We start from the raw sequence: 24,471 nt of genomic DNA on the forward strand, positions 1-24,471 counted from the left end.
CGTCGAATTTAAAAATTTTTTTTTGCGTAAAACGTCCGGGAAATACGAAAGGACGTAACGCACGTCGCCGTTCAAAAAACACGTCGGGGCGCTGTAATTTCGCGCAAAGCACCGCGGGAAATTTCCTAACGGAGCATGCGCATAACGTTCGGCGTGGGAACGCGCCTAATTTAAATGGTACACGCCCCATTTGAATTAGGCAGGCTTGCGCCGGACGGCTTTACGCTACGCCGCCGCAAGTTTACAGGTAAGTGCTTTGTGAATCAAGCACTTACGCTGAAAACTTGCGGCGGAGTAACGTAAACGGGATACGTTACGCCGCCGCAAAGGTATGTGAATCTGGCCCTCAGATTGTAGACAGACAAGGAAGACAATTATTTGTGACTGTATTGTTGTGGGTTACTGCAGTTTCATGTCATATTTGCACTACAGAATTGAAAATACTAGCAAAAGACTGTCGATTCATTGATAGCTGGTTATCCATGTGTAATGTAATAGTTTTTCTTTCAATGGTCAATACCGTGCTTGAAGACTGTTGGTATAAAATGGTGGAAGTTAAATTAAAATTTGAGCTTTGGGCAGCCCTGTCAACATCACCCAGCTTAACACATTTTGACAAAAAAATTGACTGAGCCAAGTGGAAAAGTGTTGGCAGAATATTCAATCAGATGCAGTCACAGTTTGGATTTCAGACAGCCACATGTGTGAATACAATAGTCAGCAGGGGAGATTCCTCCATCCATGCTAGAAATCTATTAGAAATGTACAGGGGTTAGACAAAATTATGGAAACAAATATGGAATAAAATTGTTACCTAATATGGTGCTGGACCACCTTTGGTATCAAAGACGGCCTGAATTCTCCTGGGAATTAACAAATATATGTCTTGGATGGTGGGAAATGGAATCTGATACCACTCTTCATGCAAAAATCCAGCTCACAATCCTGCACAATGTACTTTTGTCTCATTCAGTCAGTTGACCATGTAGCCCACGCTTATGCTTATCAGATGACATTTTCCTGGAAACTGTATATGCCATCATAACCTTTGATACTGTACCTCGCGACACCACAAAAAAATTGGCAACTTCAGTCACAGAGACACCAGCTAAGTGGGCACCAACAATTTGCCCTCTTTGAAGCTCAGTAAGCTCTGACATGACTCCATATCCCTAGCAGCGCACGCAGTGAATGACAAAAGTGAGGCTTCCCACCTGTTAGCTAGGTGTCTCATGACACAGTGGAAGCAAAAGAACGTTACATCACTTCTGCTTTCAACACAAAACATATTTAGCTGGATTCAGGTAGGGCGGCGTAATTTTGACCCGGCGTAGCGTATCGTATTTACGCTACGCTGCCGTAAGTCAGAGAGGCAAGTGCTGTATTCACAAAGCACTTGCCTCCTAAGTTACTAAGTTACGGCGGCGTAGCGTAAATGAGCCTAAGCGCGCCTAATTCAAATGAGGAACAGGGGGGCGTGTTTTATGTAAATGATTCGTGACCCGACGTGATTGACGTTTTTATTGAAAAGGCGCATGCGCCGTCCGTGGACATATCCCAGTGTGCATTGCTCCAAAGTACGCTGCAAGGACGTATTGGTTTCGACGTGAACGTAAATTACGTCCAGCCCCATTCACGGACGACTTACGCTAACGACGTAAAAATTTCAAAATTCGACGCGGGAACGACGTCCATACTTAACATTGGCTAGGCCAGCTTTTTGTTCGACTAACTTTACGCCGGAAAAAGCCTTACGTAAACGACGTAAAAAAATGCGCCAGGCGCACGTACGTTTCTGAATCGGCGTATCTAGCTCATTTGCATATTCTACGCCGAAATCAACGAAAGTGCCACCTAGCGGCCAGCGTAAATAGGCACCCTAAGATACGATGGCGTAGGAGACTTACGCCGCTCGTATCTCAGCCTAATTTAAGCGTATCTGGTTTCCAGAATACGCTTAAATTTACGACGGCACCCTCCAAATTTGGGACTAACGCCATTGGGCTTTTATTGCATCCACCTCCAGCAACTGTCCCCCCTAAAAATCTCCTCTACTGACTAATCAAGGTTCTTCCTTGATACCCAGACTAGGACTATCCAAACCGGATCCACCTGAGCGAACTTCAAAGGTTTTCAAGGGTTTCATTAAAAAAAAACCTTATCTGGACCTCCTTTTGTTCTTGGACATGCACAGTTGCGCCTCTAAAATCTGAGGGGATCTTATCCTGAGCCCATAAACCACATCTATACCATCAAGGGATTACTCTGTTCGTGTTACAAACGATTGAGAATTTTTACACCTTACACTCCTGTGGCCCCTGATGATGGTCTTCTGTTTCCTCACAAGACCAGAAACGCGTCGGGCATCCTCCACCGTCCCTTGGAGAGTGTTTTTTTTATTTTTTGTTGTATAATACACTGCTTTTTGTGTTGTTACCCTCCCCTTTTTTCTTATTTACACTTGGTGCACTTCTATGGTGTTGTCTATTTGCATACATATTCGCAACCGTTGTTGTATACATATACCTTGATCGTCAAGGTTTACTTGTTAACAAGCATCAACCGTCTCTTGCTTGGTCCATTTAAATAAACTTTTTTTATTAATTTTGAGTTTGGCCTTAAAAGTCCGTAAACGTCTCTGAATCTAGCTAATTGTCACCTTCACACCTGCAAATCATGTAGTGTTTCCATATTTTTGTCCAAGCCCTGTATATGTGTATGGTTAGCCTTCCTCTGCTGCGATTGTTTTCAGTTTACATTGTGCCCTTCTATGGTATGGCGATAAGGATGAGGGATATATTCTGTAGTTCTAAGACCCTTCAAGATGACCTCCAGCGTGCCATCTGGCCCTGTGATAGCCAGAAAGTAAAAATGTATAAATGTCTGATTTTAACAATGTTGCGCCTTCCAACAGCCCCTAACAAAGATATTTATTCTTTGAAAAGAAAACCACAAAAATATGCAAATCCTAGACCCATATACAGTATCTTTATATCCAAGAATTGTTATACTGTAATTGCTCCTTCCACCCTTACCACATGACCATTGTCTAGTCTGTACAAACCAAAAACTGCACCCATAATGGTTGTGTAGCAAAGAGAAGTGTAAAATGAAGTTAACAGGTGGTGGTGTATTCTAAACATTATCTAGCATAATTCATATTTTTTCAGATTTTCATAAAACACGTAAGTAATCATAAAGATTGTACTATCCTTTGTATTGTAAACCTAGTAAAGGTCAGACCGGCAAGGGGGTAAAACTACGTTCACAAAGTGTCCTACGCAATGACATCAGATTATACTTATTAAGCTCGCTCTTGGCAAAAGCATGGGTCAGAGCAGGAAATGCTTAAAATCTGTATTACACATTCCTCCTTGGTGTTAAAATGTAGGTAATTTGTATTCTGGCAATGTGTTGTGAGAAATCGGTACTAGTAACCTAAAACTCCTTTTAGGTTCTGTGGAACATAGAGGGTTCCCAGTACCCCTACATGTGTTCCTATTAGGATCTATGGAAAGCTCATTAGTTTGCAGCGATTTACACAAACTTGTCAAAAAATGTTTTATACTAACCGCTTAAGGACCAGCGCACAACTATATACGTCGGCACAATGGCACAGCTGGGCAGATGGACATACCTGTATGTCCCCTTTAAAATGCGGCATTGTGGGCACGCGCGCGGCCACCGTGAGTCCGACCACGGGTCCCGCGGACTCAATGTCTGCAGGGATACCCGCGATCGTCTCACGGAGAGGAAGAACGGCATTTCCCCATTCTTACTGATTCTTACTGATCACAGCTTCCTGTAATCGGGAGCGGTGATCAGTGTTGTCTCACACATAGCCCATCCCCCCTACAGTTAGAAGCACTCCCTAGGACACACTCAACCCCTTCAGCACCCCCTACTGATTAACCCCTTCACTGCCAGTGTCATTAAAGTAATCAGTGCATTTTTATAGCACTGATCGCTGTATCAATAACAATGGTTCCAAAATGGAATCAAAAGTGTCCGATGTGTCCGCCATAATGTCGCAGTCACGATAAAAATCGCTGATTGCCCCAGTTACTAGTAAAAAAAACAGTTATTAATAAAAATGCCATAAAACTATCCCCTATTTTGTAGACGCTATAACTTTTGCGCAAACCAATCAATAAACGCTTATTTTTTTTACCAAAAATACGTAGAAGAATACGTACCGGCCTAAACTGAGGAAAAAAAACTTTTTTCTATAAATCTTTTGGGGATATTTATTATAGCAAAAAGTTAAAAATATTGCTTTTTGTTTTCAAAATTGTCGATCTATTTTTGTTTATAGCGCAAAAAATAAAAAACGCAAAGGTGATCGAATACCACCAAAAGAAAGCTCTATTTGTGGGGAAAATTTTTTTTTTTTGGGGAGCCAAGTCGCACAACCGCTAAATTGTCAGTTAAAGCGTCGCAGTGCCGAATCGCAAAAAGTGCTCTGGTCTTTGGCCAGCTAAATGGTCCGGGGCTTAAGTGGTTAAATAAGGGATGTTAGTGTAGAAGTCAGTGAATCCAAAAGGGTATGAAATGGTAAGATCTTGTTAGCTCTTGACTCTGTGTAATCCAAAGTACTTATAGAATTAACAGAGGAATGCCTGTCATGCAGTCTCACCATGAGGATTATGGAGATTTTCTTTGTTATCCTATTATTTATCTAAATCATTCCTGTCCAACTGGTGGTACATTGTTCAGGTAGCAAATGTAGGCCTGACAGTTTTGTTACTTATATGATGCCTTTTACAAATCATTTGTCTTTCTATCTGTCTATTTGTTTTTGGGGATCTTTAAGATACCTCTGCATTGTATATAAATAATATTTGGGGTGTCCAGCGTATTTAATTTGAAAATGAAATATTTTTCACAATGTAAAGCAATGTACATAAAAGTATTTAAAGGGGAGGTTCACCCTAAAAACTACTTTCTAGTATTACAATGGCCCCCCACATTACAATACAATTATGCCTATTATGTTTTTTTTATGCTGTACATACCTTGGTACAGCTAATTCACCCGTGGCTTCCGGGTTGCGAGTCCCGTGGGAGTGGGCGTTCCTAACTTGCTGGTGATTGACGTGATGACTAAAAACTAGCTCCCCCCGTCTCGTAAGCTGCGTCACGATTGACGAAAGGAGCCGAACGGCGAGTCGGCGCTATACTGTGCCTGCGCACCGCCGTTCGGCTCCTTTCGGCAATCGTGACGCAGCTTGCGCGACGGGGGGAGCTCGTTTTTGGTCATCACGTCAATCACCAGCAAGTTAGGAACGCCCACTCCCGCGGGACTCGCAACCCGGAAGCCACTGGTGAATTAGCTGTACCAAGGTATGTACAGCATAAAAAAAAACATAATAGGCATAATTGTATTGTAATGTGGGGGGCCATTACAATACTAGAAAGTCGTTTTTAGGGTGAACCTCCCCTTTAATGGTATGTAGGATCTACTAGCCTAGGGCATGAATTTGTGGCATTGTATTGTATTTTAAATAAATGTTCTTTGTTTTGTTTACTAATATATAATTGTACAGGTCTTTGTTCGGTGGCATTTTGTCTATAGAGGTGGAGGAAGTTGAGGAAGAAGAAAGTGTGAGCTCTGAGGAAGAGGCAGCTGAGATGGCAGGTCCCATTCTTGACCTTCTCAGTGTGAGATCTGGAAATGAAGGATGGTTGTCTTTGGGACAGCGAAGTATGACACATGTCACTGATACTGAAAGTATTTTTCAAAGATCTCTAAAATCTGTAAGTACTTTCTATAGAATGTTCAGACAGCTATAAAATGTCAACTTAGTCCAAAAGTTTTATTCTGTTTTTGATAGAGCAGGGAAGCGTCAGAGTTTTTGTCAGGTTTTTATTGCTATCTGAGTCCCTAATTGGGAGATTTTCCATCACTTCTTGTCAAGACAGAGAGGAAGTCATGAGAAATGTCTCCAAAGTCAACACAGAACAGAAACAACATGTGGTATTTAAAGAGGAACTGCAGGCACCCCCCCAAAAAATTTAAGTCAGCAGCTACAAACAGGGCTGTCTTAATAAGAGGGCACACCTGGGCACTGCCCAGGGGCCCCAGCTGCATAGGAGGCCCCTGCCCTTTCCCCAAAGCATCTGGTCCTTGAGCCCGGGCTGCCCCGAAATTGGGGCTACCCCTTTACATCCCAGATATCCCCAGAGCCCTCTGACCCCTCCAAACCCCAGATATCCCCCCAGCACTCTGACCCCTCTACTCCCCAGATATCTCCCCAGCACTCTGACCCCTTTAGATCCCAGATATCCTCCCAGCACTCTGACCCTTCTACACCCCAGATATCCACCCAGCACTCTGACCCCTCTACACCCTAGATATCCCCCCCAGCACTATGACCCCTCTACTCCCCAGATATCTCCCCAGCACTCTGACCCCTTTACATCCCAGATATCCTCCCAGCACTCTGACCCTTCTACACCCCAGATATCCACCCAGCACTCTGACCCCTCTACACCCTAGATATCCCCCCCAGCACTATGACCCCTCTACAACCAAATATCCCCCCAGCACTCTGACCCCTCTACACCCCAGGTATCCCCCCCCCAGCACTCTGACCCCTCTACACCCCAGATATCCCCTACCTCCTACCTACTTGATTTCTGTTTACCTGCACTGTCTCCTTTGTAGGGGCCCAGAGCATTACTTTGCCCAGGGGACCATGATGCTATTAAGATGGCCCTGGCTACAAATACTGTAGCTGCTGACTTTTAATATAAGGACACTTACCTGTCAAGGGATCCAACCTTACCCCAGTCAATTCTTCAATCGGCTTCTTGTGCAGGTGCTGGCATCATAACTAAGAGAAACCGGTAGTGAAGCCTTGTGGTTTCCTACTGCGCATGCGTGAGCCACACTGCACTATGTGAATGGTCCTGTAGTCTTCTGGGACCTGTGATGTGTCCCAGAAGGATGTGGGGGAAGAAGGGGGGCGAATTTCTGGCTCAGATTGTCACAGCGCATCTGACCGGAAGTGGGAGCAGGTACCTATCAAAACCAGGTGCCTGCCCCCCCCCCCCCCAAATGTGTCAGTGAAGGAGCGGGATGCAAACAAGCGGAACTTCCCTTTTGGGTGAAAATATAAACGTTTTGGTATAAAATGTATTGATATGTTATTGCTGAAACAATATTTTCAAGTGGTGTCATTCAGTAAGCACCTCAATCAATGACAGTTTTTTTCTGGGTGCACCTCAATCAATGACAGTTTTTTTTTCTGGGTTCAGATTTCAATTGTTTGTTTGGATTTTTTCCTCAGGCAGGTTTATCTCATGAAAGAAATCAACCAGTAACGTTTAAAGAACTAAACAAGAAAATAAATGCAGTTTCAGTCACAGGACAAGCTGGTGAATGTCTACAACTGGATGAGCAGGTAGTCATATCACGAGTCATCTATACTAGTCTACTCTAACCCGTTTTTCTGCATTTTTCATGAATGATCTGTTCTGTGCATGCTAAAAATTGCTGAAGTACAATTTCCTCCTATTTGCTGAGCAACTGTATTAAATGAATGCAATAATGGTTTTCCCTTTTTGAATCTGCAGGTTGCCATTGGCCCGGGTTTAGGAGCTTGGCTCAGTAAACTTCACAGTAATGTGCGTAGTTCACTGAACAACAGAATCTTCAAAGTAATTGAAGACATTAATCAAGGAGTGGCTATAGATGAATGGGCACAGAAGGTACTAGAAATGAATGATTCATGCCATGTTGAGCCTGATAATATTAAACATACCTGTAATTAGAAACCAGGACCGTACAGCAGGGTGTTTTATTCCATGAAACAGGAGGGGAATGTGAACTCAGATTGGCCCCTCGGTGATCTTCTGTGCTACACTACAAGATCTGCTTATTTATCTCATATACTGACAGCAGTTTAGTGAGACAATATATGCAAGTACCATTGTTATTTTATCGCTGACATTTAACTGCAATAACACATAACTCTCACTTTCATTAAAAATAAATGCTGTTGTCATTTGAGTGCACATATCCAAAAAAGGAAATCAAATATAGAAAATCCAAGTTCAAATCTATACCAATATACAAATATATAATTTTGTTCCAGTTTCTGAACCTGGAAAGGGCTGCTAGTATGTGCAGTAGCTGATCTCCTAAAGCAGGGATATGCAATTAGAGGACCTCCAGCTGTTGCAAAACTACAAGTCCCATCATGCCTTTGACTCTGGGGCCTCGTACACACGACCGAACATGTCTGCTGAAACTGGTCTGCGGACCAGTTTCCGCGGACATGTTCGGTCGTCTGTACGGCCGACCGGACCGGATTGCCAGCCTAGCGGACAGGTTTCCAGCGGACAAATGTTTCTTAGCATGCTAAGAAACATGTCCGCTGGAAGCCTGTCCGTCGGACATGTTCGGTCGCCTGTACGACTCACCGGACATGTCCGCTCGGCCGAAAGCCCTCGCATGCGTTGAAGTGATTCGACGTATGCGTGGAAGCATTGACCTTCCAGGGTCGCGCACGTCACCGCATCATCGTCGCGGCCACGACGCGGGCACGTCACCGCGTATCCTGTCCGTGGGAAATTTGGTCTGATGGTGTGTACAGCCATCAGACCAAATGATCCCAGCGGACATGTCCGATGAAAACGGTCCCCGGACCGTTTTCATCGGACAGATCCGGTCGTGTGTACAAGGCCTGGGTTTCATGCTTTTTGCTGTCAGAGTCTTGCTATGCCTCATGGGAATCGTAGTTCTGCAACAGCTGGAGGTCCGCTAATTGCATATCCTCATCCTAAAGAATAATCTGCTTTAAGATCATTGCGTTTCAGTGAAAGCCATGTCATGCCCACCCCCACTACAGACAGCTTTAACATGTCTATGTGTAGGAGTAGTCACACGCATATGTAAAATTCTTCTACCCATGTTAGAGACACGTAATCTTTTTTTCCTTTTTCAAGAAAGTTAGGTACAGTAGTTGTCTCTTAGATTTTTTGCAATATAATATGAAAACACTTATGGACAAAATGGAAGCACTCTTACAGCATTGGCCCTACCCTTTAGCCCCATTAAGAACCTGAAATATGCATTTCGAACCCTTGTTTGAATGAGTTTCTTCTGGGTTATACAGCTTCTTTCTAAATTGTAAAAAATATACTAGTAGAATAAAGGGATCAATCTCAAGCCTCGTACACACTGACTTTTTACTGCTGGGAAACCCGAGGGGGAAAACCGAGAACCTGCTCTTTAACTTTTTCCCCCTACACGCGACCGGGTATCCCGACAGAAAAACTGCCATGAGAGCTTTGGTCGGGAATCCCGGCCGTGTGTATGCTTCATCGCAGTGTTTCCCATAGAAAAACTGGCGTTTTAAAAACCGCCGGGAAAAGTGCGATGGAGCATAGCAGTTTTCCCGACGGTCGTGTGTACGAGGCTTCAAATTAACCAGTCTAGTTTTTTTCTGCAATTAAATTCTCCCTACTGTGTCCTCATGCGTATCGTCATAGCAGGGGCATTTGACAATAAGCTTTTTCAGAGGCATGGATTGATATGAATAATTAAATGTGCTTTGTAAAGAGTAGAAGAAAATATGCTATATAAATAAGTAACATGATTAAACTGAAATGACAAATGCCTAAAAATATGATGCACCATCTTAGCAAAAGGTACTGTATGTAATTCTGACCATATAATGTTTTTTTCCAGTATCCCACACAAGTAGCAGTACTTGGTTTGCTTTACCTGTGGACAAAAGACTTTGAAAGTTCTATATCTGAGTTCAGACAAGATCGAAAGGCACAATCTCGCCTCTTAAAAAAATACTCCACATTGGCAATGAAGCTTTCTACTATCTCTTCAAGAGGGCACTGGAAGAATACGGAGGAGCCAGTATCCCAAGCTCAGAGGCTGAAGCTGGAAAATATAATCATGGTATACTAACAGCACAATTGAGTTATGCCACCTACACACGATCGGAAATTCCCATGGAATTTTACGTCGGAATTCCGATGAAGCTGACTTCCATCAGTCTTGCCTACACACTGTCAGGCTAAATTCCGACCATCCAAAACGCGGTGATGTAAAACACTACGACGAGTCGAGAAAAATGAAGTTCAATGCTTCCGAGCATGCGTCGACTTGATTCTGAGCATGCGTGGATTTTTCTCAGACAGAATTCCACACAGACGATCGGAATTTCCCATCGGATTTTTTTCCATCGGAAGAATTTAAAACATGTTCTATTTTTTTACTCCGATGGAAAAAAGTCAGATGGGGCCCACACACGATCGGAATTTCCAATGAATCAAGTCCATCGGAAAATCCGATCGTGTGTATGCGGCATTAGTGTTTTAACCCCTAAAAGGGGATGGTCATCTGAAAATCAGAGATGGGAGAAGCAAGTTTAGCCAGAGGCCAGCACAAAGGTTATACATACATGGCTACTATGTGCCTTTTGAGCCTGCAATAGTGTTTACAAAATGCTTGCACAACCTACCATTAATAGGGGGAATATACACCATATTACCAACAGTATTGGGACGCTTGTCTTTACACACACATGTAATGTAATGGCATCCCAGTCTTGGTCTGTAGGGTTCAATATTGAGTTGGCCCACCCTTTGCAGCTACAACAGCTTCAACTCTTCTGGAAATCTGTCCACAAGGTTTAGGAGTGTCTATGGGAATGTTTGACCATTCTTCCAGAAGGACATTTGCGAGGTTAGGTACTGATGTAGATGAGAAGGCCGGGCTTGCAGGCTTCGCTCTAATTCATCCCAAAGATGTTCTATTGGGTTGAGGGCAGGACTCTGTGCAGGCCAGTAAAGTTCCTCCATACCAAACCCACTCAACCATGACTTTGTGGACCTTGCTTTGTGCACTGTTGTTTGGTATCGCTGCTTAACTAGCGTATACTGGGATTTGTATAGTTTCCCTGAGACATGCCAGGGATTCTAAATTGTGCTAAGAAATTCAGGCATGATTCAACTTCCAGATATCATTTCTTATGAACAAGACAAAAACAAGTGTGCACTACTTGCTGAATATGCATGTTTAGTTCAATGCAAGTGGGAAGGAGTAGCATGTTTGGAAATTTCTACCATGGGAAAATATTAGCACTTTGCCAAAAATACGCAAACAGACAATTGATCAGTGCAAAGAGCCAAATATTCACTAATGAACCTCTATTGGCTTGGTGAAAGTCTAGTATGGAGACATTGAACTTTCTACATAGACTGCATGTAGTAGTGCAGTCTCCATGGATATTCCAGTGGCATACCATCCACTTTGGTGACTCTATACCTGAAAGACCTCAATATTATAGCGCTGGCTTTTCCATCTTTTTTTTTGGGGGGGGGGGTCTGTGTTTATTATGCCAAAAATGCTCATCACGTCTTAATACAATAACAAGATTCATCAGGTGGCAAAATCTGATTCAGATTTTTGATGCCCAGATGAAAGATCGATAGGCAGGAAATGTACCTGTTGAGTGTGTTTTTCTTTGGATAGGGTAGAAAACTGAACCTCTATCTGGGCTCTTTATGTTTTTCCCAGCTTTAGGAAGACTCTCATTTTCTTATGTTTGGTCAACCACAAAAGAAATGATGGAAAGTCACCTCAAAGATGATGCATATAGCAATTTTATACCTGACAAAGCTTTTAACTCTACCACATTATATTGAAAATGTTGTTTCTGTCATCTTTGTGAAGATTTCCTTTCTTTCTTTCTCTTCGGTTGACCGGACAGATGAGGGGAAATTCTCTAAATGATGGTCACAGACAACAATAAAAAAGAAAATCTTTCTCCCTCTATTCAAGATAAAACAAAATTTTAGCTTGAGATGCACTTTACTCAAAAACATTAACTGTTTATGACAACACATACAGTATCAAGTTAACAGACTCAAGCTGCTCTAAACCTCTCTGTACTGAAATGCAGTGCTACCCCCCATAAGAGCCTCTGAATAGGATGAATCCTCTGTTCTTTTCCTCAGCCTTCTCAAGAACCTCAGTCCCTCTGACACACCAGGTTGAGTGTGCAAACATACAATACCACAGGAAATTACTAAGGCCGCGTACACACGGTCGTTCCAAACCGATGAGAATGGACCGAAGTTCAGTCCAAACCGACCGTGTGTATGGCCCATCGGTCTGTTGTTCTTCGGGCCAAAATTTTAAAACATGCTTTAAAATCTGATGGTTAGTACAGAAAAGCATCGGTTCAAAACCCGCGAATGCTCAGAATCAAGTCGACGCATGCTTGGAAGCATTGAACTTCGTTTTTTTCAGCACGTCGTGTGTTTTACGTCACCGTGTTCTGACCCAATCGGTTTTGGGAACGATGGTGTGTACGCACATCAGACCGTCAGGCCACTTCAGCGGTGAACCGATGGAAACGGCCCGTCGGAAATTCTTATCGGTTTGTATCGACCGTGTGTACGCGGCCTCAGAGTAATAATTAGCACCCAATAGAAGTGCTATATCAAATACAATAGGTACCAAACCAGATAGTAAAGATAAACTTAACATATTTCCACCCAATATGGTTGGTTTACGAGGCAAACATAAAATGGATTAACCACTTCAGCCCCGGACCATTTTGCTGGTCAATGACTGGGCCACTTTTTGCGATTTGGCACTGCGTCGCTTTAACTGACGATTGCGCTGACGTGCGACATGGCTCCCAAACAAAATTGGCGTCCTTTTTTTCCCACAAATTGAGCTTTCTTTTGGTGGTATTTGATCACCTCTGCGGTTTTTATTTTTTGCGCTATAAACAAAAATAGAGCAACAATTTTGAAAAAAAATGAATATTTTTAACTTTTTGCTAATAAATATCCCCCAAAAATATATAAAAAAGCTATTTTTTTCCTCAGTTTAGGCCGATACATATTCCTCTACATTTTTTACGTAAAAAAAATCACAATAAGCGTTTATTGATTGGTTTGCGCAAAAGTTATAGCGTCTACAAAATAGGGTATAGTTTTATGGCATTTTTATTAATATTTTTTTTTACTGTGACCTTTGGACACTTTTGACACATTTTTGGGACCATTGGCATTTTTATAGCGATCAGTGCTATAAAAATGCATTGATTACTGTAAAAAATTCACTGGCAGGGAAGGGGTTAACACTAGGGGGCGAGGAAGTGGTTAATTATGTTCCCTAGGTGTGTTCTAACTGAAAGGGGGGTGGGACTGACTAGGGGAAATTACAGATCACTGTTCATACATCGTATGAACAGACGAACAGTCATTTCTCCCACTGACAGGACCGGGAGCTGTGTGTTTACACACACAGCTCCTGATTCACGCTCTGTAACGAGCGATCGCGCGCGCCCCTAGTGGCTGAAATGCAAAATCACGTAATATTACGTGATTTTGCGCAGCCGAGCTGACCTGCCGCCGTAAAACAGTGTCGGCTGGTCAGCAAGCGGTTAAGACACAATTTAGCATACAAAGTGAGCAACAGGAAGGACTAGGTATAAGAAGACATTTGGCATCTAGCTCAGCATAAACAGTAGCAAGGCCACCTCAAGTGCAGCAGTGTGCAGTCGAAGAGTTTAATCTACCAATTGCTGGAACTATACTGCCAGAGCGCATTTATGTCAACAACGCTAGTCTTAGACCAACTGGGTCCAAAAGAAAAGAAGGAAGGTAGTGGAGGGGTCAGGGGAACAAAGGGTAGTTCTTTGAGGCATTCATGTGCCTGTATCGTTGGGGTCCTTTAAGAACGTTGGTACATTTAACAACATTACCAGTTAACCTGCATGCAGTATAGGTACAGTATAGGTATGGTATAGTCTTGACACATGTGCAAGGTAGATGTGGTTCAGATACTGTAATGGTTCACTATAATGTGGTATAGAGTTGGTATAGGTGTAATCTAGGTTTGGAATAAGTGTGTTGTAGAGTGCAGTATGGGTGCAGTTTTGATTGGGTGTCCTACTCTCAGTGGCCCAGGGTCCGCTAGCAGTATCAGCATTGTGCAACTTGCCCTCTCACCAGTCCACAGGAAGCTGCTGTGAACTCTTGCTGTAGAAGGGGGGGCCCCCTCGATCTCTCACTAAAGGCCTCCAGTGATCATCAGTGGTAAGCAGTGGGTGAGTGGACGCTCCAATCTCTCTGCAGCAGCGGTGCAAATTTTGTGACGTAGCCAGTGCTGCGCTATCCCTGGGTGTCCTCACTCCCAGTCTCTGTCTCGGATCTCCACTGGTATAGTCACCAGCTATCAGGCAAATATTCAGTCAGAGGTGCTCTCTCTCTAACTCGCTTAGTACCGGTTCCTTTCAGGGAAGTTTGATAAAAATCATTTCTGCATTCCTCCTACTGCACAGTGCCTATTGGGATCTGTGGTGTAAGCATTATAGTGTAACCATTATATGGCTGCTGTCTCAAACTACAACTCCCAGGATTCTCAGTGATATACATAGAAGTCTACAGGCTTTCTTGGATTTAGCTCTCCCCCTGCTGGCTGCTGAAGCATAACATCAGTATCTCAGTAGAGGGAGAGAAGAATAAAGGGCAATGTCGCCATCTCCATATTGCTCTAGCCCAGCACCTGGATATAGAAAGAAACGCAAGAGGCATACAGGAAATAACTGTCTATTGGTAAAGTAATTCGTTTAGAATCATTAGCCGTGTAATATTTTTTTAGAAGGCCTAACCTACTATTTGGCATTTGGGCCCAGTAATAGAGGGGGATCTAATGTCAAAGACAAAATATAATATATTTCCACTTACCAGCCCTTAGATGTGTTAGCCAAACTAGTTTTCTAGTTAGATTTTTTAAGCTTTGTCACTTACTTACTTTCACCTGAAGATTCTGCCAGTGACACAATTCCAAACCTAGCATGGCAACAACAGAAACAACGCAGAACGATGGAAACATGCCCCCCTCATATTCTTCATAACATAGAGGGATGTAGTTCTGTAGTCCACAGAGACTGCTGAGAACATCATAACTGATAACTCAGCACAGGCAAAAGGCACAGCAAAATCATTAGGTGTACTTTATAAATAGATTTAACAAAACACGTAATAGTATATTTAACAGACCAAAAGGAAGCAGATAAGAGAAGATCACTGTAATGCCTCGTACATGACCGGTTTTCCTGTCAGGAAAAAAAACAAAGTTTTTCCCGACGTGATTCCTCTCCAGCCTGCCTTGCATACAGACGTTCATGTCAAATACCACCCGACCAAAGCGTGGTGACGTACAACATGTACGACGGGACTATAAAGGGGAAGTTCCATTCAAATGGCGCCACCCTTTGGGCTGCTTTTGCTGATCCTCGTGTTAGTAAAAGTTTGGTGAGAGACGATTCGCGCTTTTCAGCCTTGTGCTTTTCAGCCTTGTGCTTTTCAGTCCATTACAGAGTGACGAATGTGCTATCTCTATTACGAATGCTAGTTTTACCAAAACGAGCGCTCTCGTCTCATACTTGATTCTGAGCATGCGTGTTTTTTTCCCCTTGGAAAAGCATACACACGAGCGGTTTTCTCAACGGGAAAAAGACCGCCGGGAATCACAATGGGAAAAAAGAGAGCTGGTTCTAATTTTTTTGCGGGCAGTTTTCTCAGTGGGAAACCTGCTATGGAGCATACACACGCCGGTTTTCCTGACAAAAAGCAAACATGGCAGTTTTCCCGTCGGGAAAACCGGTCGTGTGTACGAGGCATTAGGGTTTACAAACATTTTAACTGGACTACTGTTTGCATGTATGCAGAATCTTGTGTATGTAACGATGGTCACATCTAGACTGTACAATCTAATTGACCTTTTTCTTCTTCAGCAAGTACTGTATCTCCGTGATGTCATGGAAACTGTTTTCTCACACAAAGTCAGAGAAGTTGTAGATTTTGATTGTAGAAAAGCGACCAGGTTTTACCTTAAAGAAAACAGTAAGTTGCTTAATCCTTGAAAATAGTTGCTCACAAATTTAGATGCTGACGAAAACTGATGACATGAATAAGGCATGGTTGTGAAGAGTGGGATATATTTCTTTGGGAAGAAAAAACTTATAAAATACCAGTAAAGATACACTGCAAAATTTTTCTTTGGCGACACGTGTTCGCTAAGTGTAAGTGCATTTTTACAAAAAATTCCCCAAATTTAAATTTTTTAAGTAAGTTTAGAATTTTCTGTTGGGCCACATTGATAGCCGTCTTGGGCCATATGCTGCCCGTGGGCTGCGGGTATGACGCCCCTGCCTTACCCCTTATAGCATCCTTGTGGGCGCCTATGGCAGTTGCAACACCCATAGTTGAGAAGTTAAGGGGGAGATATAAGTTAAGTGTAAGGCCCCATACACACAATAGAATCCATCCGCAGATAAATCCCAGCAAATGGGTTTCTGCGGATAGATCCTATGGTGTGTACACGCCAGCGGATCTGTTTCCGCGGAGAAATCTCCTCTGGGATGGATTCCAGCAGATCGGATATTTGCTGACATGCACAACAAATCCATCTGCTGGAATCCATTCCAACGGATGGATCCGCTCGTCTGTACAGACTCACCGGATCCATCCGTCCAAAGGGATTCCCCGCACGCGTCGTAATGATTTGACGCATGCGTGGAATTCCTTATATGACAGTGTCGCGCCCGTCGCCGCGTCATAATCACGGCGACGGCGCGACACGTCATCGCCAGAGGATTTCCGCGTGGATTTCAATGCGATGGTGTGTACACTCCATCGCATCGAAATCTGCGGAAATCTTTGAGAGGATTTATCCGTGGAAACGGTCCTCTGGACCGTATCCGCGGATAAATTCTCTCGTGTGTATGGGGCCTTAGCCTTAGTTTAAGGGAGAATTTTTAGAAATAGGTTTAGGTTAAGGATTATCTAGTAGGGTTAGGGTAACTGATTAGGTTAGGATTTAAGTGTTAAGATGCATTCATACATCTGTGTTTTGATGTGTTATGCAATAAAAAAAGCTTGCTGCATCTTTGGTGTGCTTTTTAACAATGCATAGTAGTAAATAGTAATGCATGTAAAACAAATGTAAATTCGGCCTAAAACCAAGAGGTTTGTATTTTAGCTTTTGAGGTTAGGTTTATTGTAAACCATTCATATTTAGGTGTAGAGGAAGTGTAATGTTAAAGGGATGGTGACAAGGTTAAGTGTAAGGGTAACAATAGGTGCCCGGGGTAAGTGATAGTTGCGAACCAAGCTCCTGTATTTACTTATATCTTGTAATTTCAATACCAAAACATTGTTGATAAAAAATGAATTTAATTAATTAAAAATGTATTTATTGCAGATGGATCACTAAGACATGAGTTGAACATATTGGATGCTCAGTATGTTTATGGATGTGAATTCTATGGAGCAACAACCCCTTTCATTATGAATCCCGTAACAGAGAAATGCTTCCTTAAAATATCGCAGGTAAATAGCACATATGTGCATCAATACTTTGATCCCACCTTAGTCTCGAGGCTTTTCCCTTGCCTTCCTGAGTTGTCTATATCCATAATGAGGCGAAATCTATAGCCTCGTACACACGCACAGTTTTCTCCGCAAGAAAGCTGCTGGGAGAGCTTTTTTCCGAGAAAACTGTGCGTGTGTATGGTTTCTTGTCAGGGAAAACTGCCGGGAATCTTGACGAGAAAAATAGAGAACCTCATCTGGATTCTCGGCAGTGTTTTCCTTCTGAGAAACCTGAGCGTGTGTATGCTTACCTGGCCCCGGTAAGCCTGCGCATGCTCAATGAGACTTTGACGCATGCGCAGTAGCTTAAAAGGCATAGTGTAGGGTGTAGCAAGATGGCGGCGACAGCATCGAATGTGACCAGCACATGCTCATCATAGTCAATGACGTACTTGCATTCTTGCATTCAAAAGAACGGCGGTTCTTTTGAATGGCCCGTGTGTACACTTGGCGTGCAAGAAAGCTTACCAGGAATCTCGTCAGAAAAAACAATGTTTTTTTCCTGACGAGATTCCCGGCCGTGTGTACAGGGCTTAAGTCTGTAATTTGTATCCTTTATTTTAGCATTATATTTTTTATTTTCTTGTCCACTGTTTGTTCCCACTTTTGCCTATTCTAAATTCTCTTGTAGTATACTGTAAAGAAATGCACCTAGCCTCAATTAAATATCAATGTTGGTTTTTTTTAACATAAAACATTGATTATTATATTGCATACCTACCATACTGGCTGTTACGTATATCAATATTAAAATAATTGTGCCTATATTAAATAAATATGTAAATGTTTATAAATCTTACTTGAAACATCTTGTATTAATAATTATTTTATTAGCCATTTTTTAGACTAGGGAACAGCATTGATCTAGATATGCAATAAGCAGATTGTATATTTTTGATTATATGTTTTAAACCACAATTATTTATATTATTGAGAAATTGATTCCTACAATATTTTCAAACAGATTATTGTAACTGAAAATATCCTTTTCTATCAGCTCATGTAATAAAGATATGTTTATACATAAATTAAATCTGAAATATTAGCAGGACATTTCGGCTAGTTTTTCTTTTAATTGATATGTAAATTAATGCAATGGAAAAGTGCCCCAAGTTGAGTCATGTATAAAGCATGTTCTAAAAGGACATTGATAAATGATTCCTATTGTCAGCTGGCTTGTAGCTTAGTAGTGTGAAAACACAATATTTTTTTATCCTGAGGATACATACATGACAACACAGGATTTATCTTTTTCGGCATAAAAAAATCATACATATTTATAAGCAAAATGATAATTGTTTCAACTAATTATTTTATCACTGGCAATTTACCAATGCACTATTTATTGCAGCCCATACATCTGATTTCCTGCACAGATATTTATTTTCTTTGTTACATCATGTGTTCTCATTAAACAATCTAGAATATGGACCTACAGTATTAAGACCATGGCATGGAGCACTGGTGTGTAACAACCAAAAACAACCAGGGTTTAGCTATTGGTAGCTTAGGGTTGGCCTAGTAATGAAAGCAATGCATAAAGGCTGCCATAGATTACTCTTCCTTCTTTTCTGTCATATAATAGGCTGCATTTGCATGGGTGTCTAAGTTTATAACCACTTACAGACCGGAAGATTTTCCTCCTTAATGACCAGGCCAATTTTTGTGATACGGCACTGTGTCGCTTTAACCGACGACGCTGTACAAAAAAAAATTGACATCCTTTTTTCCCACAAATAGCGCTTTCTTTTGGTGGTATTTGATCACCTCTGTGGTTTTTATTTTTTGTGCTATAAACAAATAAAAAGTGTCAATTTTGAAAAAAATTATATTTTTTCCTTTTTGCTATAATAAATATCCCGATTTTTTTTTTAAAAAAAACGGATTTCTTCATCAGTTTAGGCCGATATGTATTCTTCTGCATATGTTTGGTAAAAAAAATCGCAATAAGCGTATATTGATTGGTTTGCGCAAAAGTTATAGCGTCTACAAAATAGGGGATATATTTTTGGCATTTTTATTAATGCCGGTGGTTTGCAATTTTTAGCAGGACTGTGAAATTGCGGCATTGACACTGTTTTTGCACTACTGACATTTATACAGAAATCTGAGCTAAAAAAATGCTGATTACTGTATAAATGTCACTGGAAAGGAAGGGGTTAACACTAGGGGGCTATCAAAGGGTTAGGTGTGTTCCCTGTGAGTGTTTCTAACTGTATGGGGGCTGGGTTGACTACAGGAGGAGAAAGATCGCTTTTCCAAATCACTAGGAACAGCAGATCTCTCTCTAACTCCCCTGTCAGAATCAGGATCTGTCTGTTTACATTGACAGATCCCTGTTCTGGCTCTCGTTCCCGCGTTCGCTGGTGGTCGGCGGACATCGTGGGCACCAGCCACGCGGATCGGATCCCCCGCCACACAGCGGGTGCGTGCCTGCTACGGCTCCTTAATAGAGCTGACATACACCTACGGCGATTTGCAGGAACGTGCCAACCTGTTGCTGTGTAACAATGGCGGCTGGTCGGCAAGTGGTTAACTGTGTTTAGAAGACTTTTCTAAAAGTAGCTGGACTCACACAATGCAAAGTAATCATCTGTTTCATACATAGCGATTAGCACCGTTAGCTGTGTTTAGGAAAAGAGGGACAGTGCTATATCCATGGTTGACTTTTCGTTCCTATCTGTGGCTTTCTGCAGCTAAACATACATTGTGTGTACCTGTAGATAACTGCGGTGCATTTAGAAGCAGAAAATTACACACTTTCTCTTTTCTTCCTGAAATGTTGGTTCTCACACATACTCATGTCGGTATTCATTCCTTGCAGTCATGATCTAACAATAGTTAGTAAGCTTTCAAAGGTAGACACTGACATTCTAAGTTTAAAATTTATCGAAACAGGTTCTGTTTTCCTCACACATCAGGACAAAATATCCTCTAGTTAGACGCTGGGACCTTAAGGGATGCACCCATCTTCACTTTATTTGCCATTCTCTCTGCTTCGGGGCTGCTTCACACTAGAATGCGGTGCTGGAAAAGTGCCTTTTGTACACGTCTCTTGCACCGCAGGTGACCGCGCTGCCCTATGAATGTGGGTATTGGGGCTTTGTTAAAGGCACCCCAAATGCAGATTGCAAACATGTGGTCCAGGGAATCCCAAATGGATGTAGCAGGGTTGTGTCATATAATAGAAGAAATAAAAGGGCCACATAGCATAACTCTATATTACATATCAAAGGTTTAATGAAGTCAGAACACTTACATTTGTGATGATATTCAAGCGCTTTGTAAAAAATGTGGCAACAATGGAGTCCTACCGACGCATTTCGTCTGCTAGGACATCATCTGGGGATCATCTGGGACCCCCCAGATGATGTCCTAGTGGACGAAGCATGTTTTTATATGTAATATAGAGTTACGCTATGTGGCCGTTTTTTTTCTTCTATTATGTGACACAACCCTTCTACATCCATTTGGGATTCCCTGGACCATCATTTCTATGAGACAACCCACTAGGAAGTCACCTTTCCCTGAGATTCTCTCTATCCTGCTGGTGTTTTGTCATGTTTGGCACAGCATCCTGAAGTCCATAGGATCGGCCAAATTACATTGTGGTTCCACCGCGCAAGCCTTTTTGACCCATTGAACGTAGGTTCTCTAGGGTCCATACATTCTGGTAAGCCTTTTACCTGTGGGGTGGTTCCCTTCACTTCATCACTTCTTCACTTGCACAGATCTGCATGGTTTTAAGTCGTCACCATATTTTGAACTTTGTCAACACCGAAGTTTGATCACTCCTGCATATAGACTTTTATATTGTGCTTATGGGGACATTTCTATTTACATTGTTCACTATCAATTTTTCTCAATTTTATCAAAACTATCAAGTTTTTACGCATTTATAAATTTTTCACGTATTTATTTATTTATTAATTTATATATTTTGATTAGCGCTACACTTTTTTTGTTTCCACATTGTTGCAATTTGTCTACTTGGTGTGTCAGCAGCTTACCCTTGCGGGGAATTATTCTTTATACCATATAAGACACTAGAGAAATTCATGCATGTAGAATTGTGTGCATTGATGGGAAATGGTAAATTGATTTCTCTATTTATTATTTGCTAAAGATTTTACAGCAGAGGAATGGTGTGGTTCTCCAAGGAGATCCCGGAGTGGGTAAAACTGAAACAGTCAAGGTAGGTGCTTGTCATGTATGAGAATATAATTTTCATTACAAAATCAAAGAGTTGTTACAGATTGGCATACTGAAACAGAAAATATGTTATATTAATAAAGAACTCAAGACAAACACCATAATACATAAATGAAATGCATATATAAGAGCTGTTTCACTTATCAAAGGATTTTTATTTCTTTCCATTCAGTCCTTCGATTTAAACAGCTCTGCCTACATCACAGCCCTGTATAATAGGATAGGAGAGTTGACCATTCTCTGCTGCAGTTTAACTTTCATTTTCAGGGGCCCTTCCCACTCCACACCCTGTAAAAAGGAAGAGCCGCACACAGATGAGATGATCTCTCTGTCACTTTGCTCTTTTCTATTAGCATGCCCCTTGCACTGCAGCAGCCTTGATTGGCTCCTTGTGCTGCTTCTGCCACCCATAGTCTGATATTTGATATGAAGGGATTGAAAGAGGCTGATACTAAGTCAAAACCAGGTACTTACACTGCTTGCATTTCCAAAATACATGTAATAATGTACTGTATTGATCATTACAGAGCAGTATTCTTTTGTGTATTTTAAGTGCATATTTATGTCATTAGTTCTATTTCCCTGTTCCTTATGGATAAAGTCATAATGATTTTCTTTTTGACCCCCATGGACCACAGTGAAGGACTCACAATGCACTTCTCTTTTTCTTTTTTTTTAACAGAAGGCTGTATTTATAATGTTAAAGGGGTTGTAAAGGTTGGCTTTTTATTTTCTAAATAGGTTTCTTTAAGCTAGTACATTGTTGGTTCACTTACCTTTTCCTTCGATTTCCCTTCTAAAAAAAATGTTCTTTGTTTTCTTTGTCTGAATTTCTCATTTCCTGTTCCTCCTCAGTAAGCTGTTCTGGCTGACAAACCCCCATGGATGATGGGGGCAAGCTTACTGAGGAGAAACAGGAAGTGAGAAATTCAGACAAAGAAAAAAAACATTTAGAAGGGAAATCGAAGGAAAAGGTAAGTGAACCAACAATGCACTAGCTTAAAGGAACCTATTTAGAAAATAAAAAACAAACCTTTACAACCCCTTTAAGGTATATACTGTAAAAAAAATTCATTTCATATGAATGATGTTTTTTTTTTGTTTGTCTTTTTATATCACTAGGGCCTGTCATATTTATTGGGGAATTTTGTTTTTCTCTTCACGTGTTCTCCAACAACAGACTTATCTGCACTGGGGAGAGTTTTGAATGGAACCGCTCTTGTAAGTTAAGATTTGTACCGAGAAAAGAGAATTAATTTGTCCGTAGAAAAAAAAAAAAATTGCTGTATGAAAAGTACAATGCATGCTTATACTTACTGTAATTCTCTCTTTAGCTTTCTCTCTATAGTTTGAATTTAAACTCTGGCTGCATGTAAATGTGAGGTGCAGCAAAATGGGCCATCCTACCCACCTTAGAATTACAGTTAGTAGTATGCATAGGTTAGACTGTCATAGTAAGTTGGGTCTGAGTTCAGAGCGCCAGGCAGTTTTGTTGTTTACAATCTATATATGAAGAATGCTCTTTGAAGATTGGGAGCATGGACCATAAAAATAAAAAAAATAAAACAGAAGGAGAATCGCACCTTTTACTGGTTTATATTTAAAACATAAATGAAAGATTCTAGTTGAAATTTGACTTTTGTACTTTAAAATGCTTTAAAAAGGCGCCTTGTATGACATTCAAAGCAAGTTCCAAATTCATTTACTATGTGATGCACAAGCCTTTATAAAGTAAGCAAACAACTTCCTTTACCTTCCCGGAGTAAGCCAATTTATCCTTCACTTCTGTCCTACTAGGTACTACAGTTCACAGTTTAATGTTTTGGCAGCACAGTCAGTGTTCAGTTCTAGCTGTGGCCATTTGCTGATTGACAAGCTACAGGATTGGTGACAATGATGGTAGCAACCCCCCCCCCCCCCCCCCGCAACATTTTTCCGTCACACTGCAGTGCAAGCAGACACAGCCTTCATGACTGTGGTAACATTGCTCTAAATTCAGGAGCAGTGCAACATTATTGCAGCACCATAATGGGAGGCTGCATTAGGTGGACATTACTGGCAGACTCAACAGGTATTTGTGGGACTTAAAAGAGGAATAGAAAAAGAGCGTGCACCAGCCTTGTGCATTATCCTTAGATGGGTTTATTAAATAGCAATATAAAAAAAAACTACTCACAAACATATGAAAGAAACCGCAATGTAAGAAGCCTTTAAGTGATGGCAATTGGTCTGATAGCCACAGTCTCCAAATGAGGACACAAAAACTCATCTAAGGATAATGCACAAGGCTGGTGCGCCTTCTTTTTTCTATTTCTCTTTTGACTGCTAGGATACCCCCATCCTGGAGGGCAGCAAGGCCTGAGATTCAATGTCGAACTTTAGATCACCTGACCAACATACTTGTGCGCAAGGGTGTTTGTTTTCTGCTATCAAAAAATGTTCGGGACTTAGTTGAGGGACTGAGGCACCTATAACTAATGCCGCGTACACACGATCGGTCAATCCAATGAGAACGGTCTGATGGACCGTTTTCATAAGACCAAACCGATCGCGTGTAGGCCCCATCGGTTATTTATCCACCGGTTAAAAAATGTTAAACTTGTTTTAAAATTAACCAATGGATACCTAACCGATTGAAAAAAAATGATCGTTTGTAGGCACGTCCATCGTTAAAAATCCACGCATGCTCAGAATCAAGTCGACGCATGCTTGGAAGCATTGAACTTAATTTTTTTCAGCACGTCGTTGTGTTTTACGTCACCGCGTTCTGACACGATCATTTTTTTAGCTAATGGTGTGTAGGCACGACTGATCATCAGTCAGCTTCATCGGTTAA

General features: G+C 41.6%; 1 protein-coding gene across 1 annotated transcript in view; it reads left to right on the forward strand.

The window, feature by feature from the left end:
- Positions 1–24,471, forward strand: part of LOC120937061 (dynein heavy chain 5, axonemal-like) — a 342,938-nt gene that overhangs the window by 123,674 nt on the left and 194,793 nt on the right. The window contains exons 39-46 of the mRNA XM_040350003.1: positions 5,546–5,756; positions 7,292–7,405; positions 7,578–7,712; positions 9,697–9,921; positions 15,785–15,893; positions 17,254–17,381; positions 21,550–21,618; positions 22,758–22,856. Coding sequence (XP_040205937.1) covers positions 5,546–5,756; positions 7,292–7,405; positions 7,578–7,712; positions 9,697–9,921; positions 15,785–15,893; positions 17,254–17,381; positions 21,550–21,618; positions 22,758–22,856 — 1,090 coding nt within the window. The remainder of the gene's footprint in view (positions 1–5,545; positions 5,757–7,291; positions 7,406–7,577; positions 7,713–9,696; positions 9,922–15,784; positions 15,894–17,253; positions 17,382–21,549; positions 21,619–22,757; positions 22,857–24,471) is intronic.

This window comes from Rana temporaria, chromosome 4, assembly GCF_905171775.1.
Source record: "Rana temporaria chromosome 4, aRanTem1.1, whole genome shotgun sequence".
Classification (NCBI taxonomy): domain Eukaryota; kingdom Metazoa; phylum Chordata; class Amphibia; order Anura; family Ranidae; genus Rana; species Rana temporaria.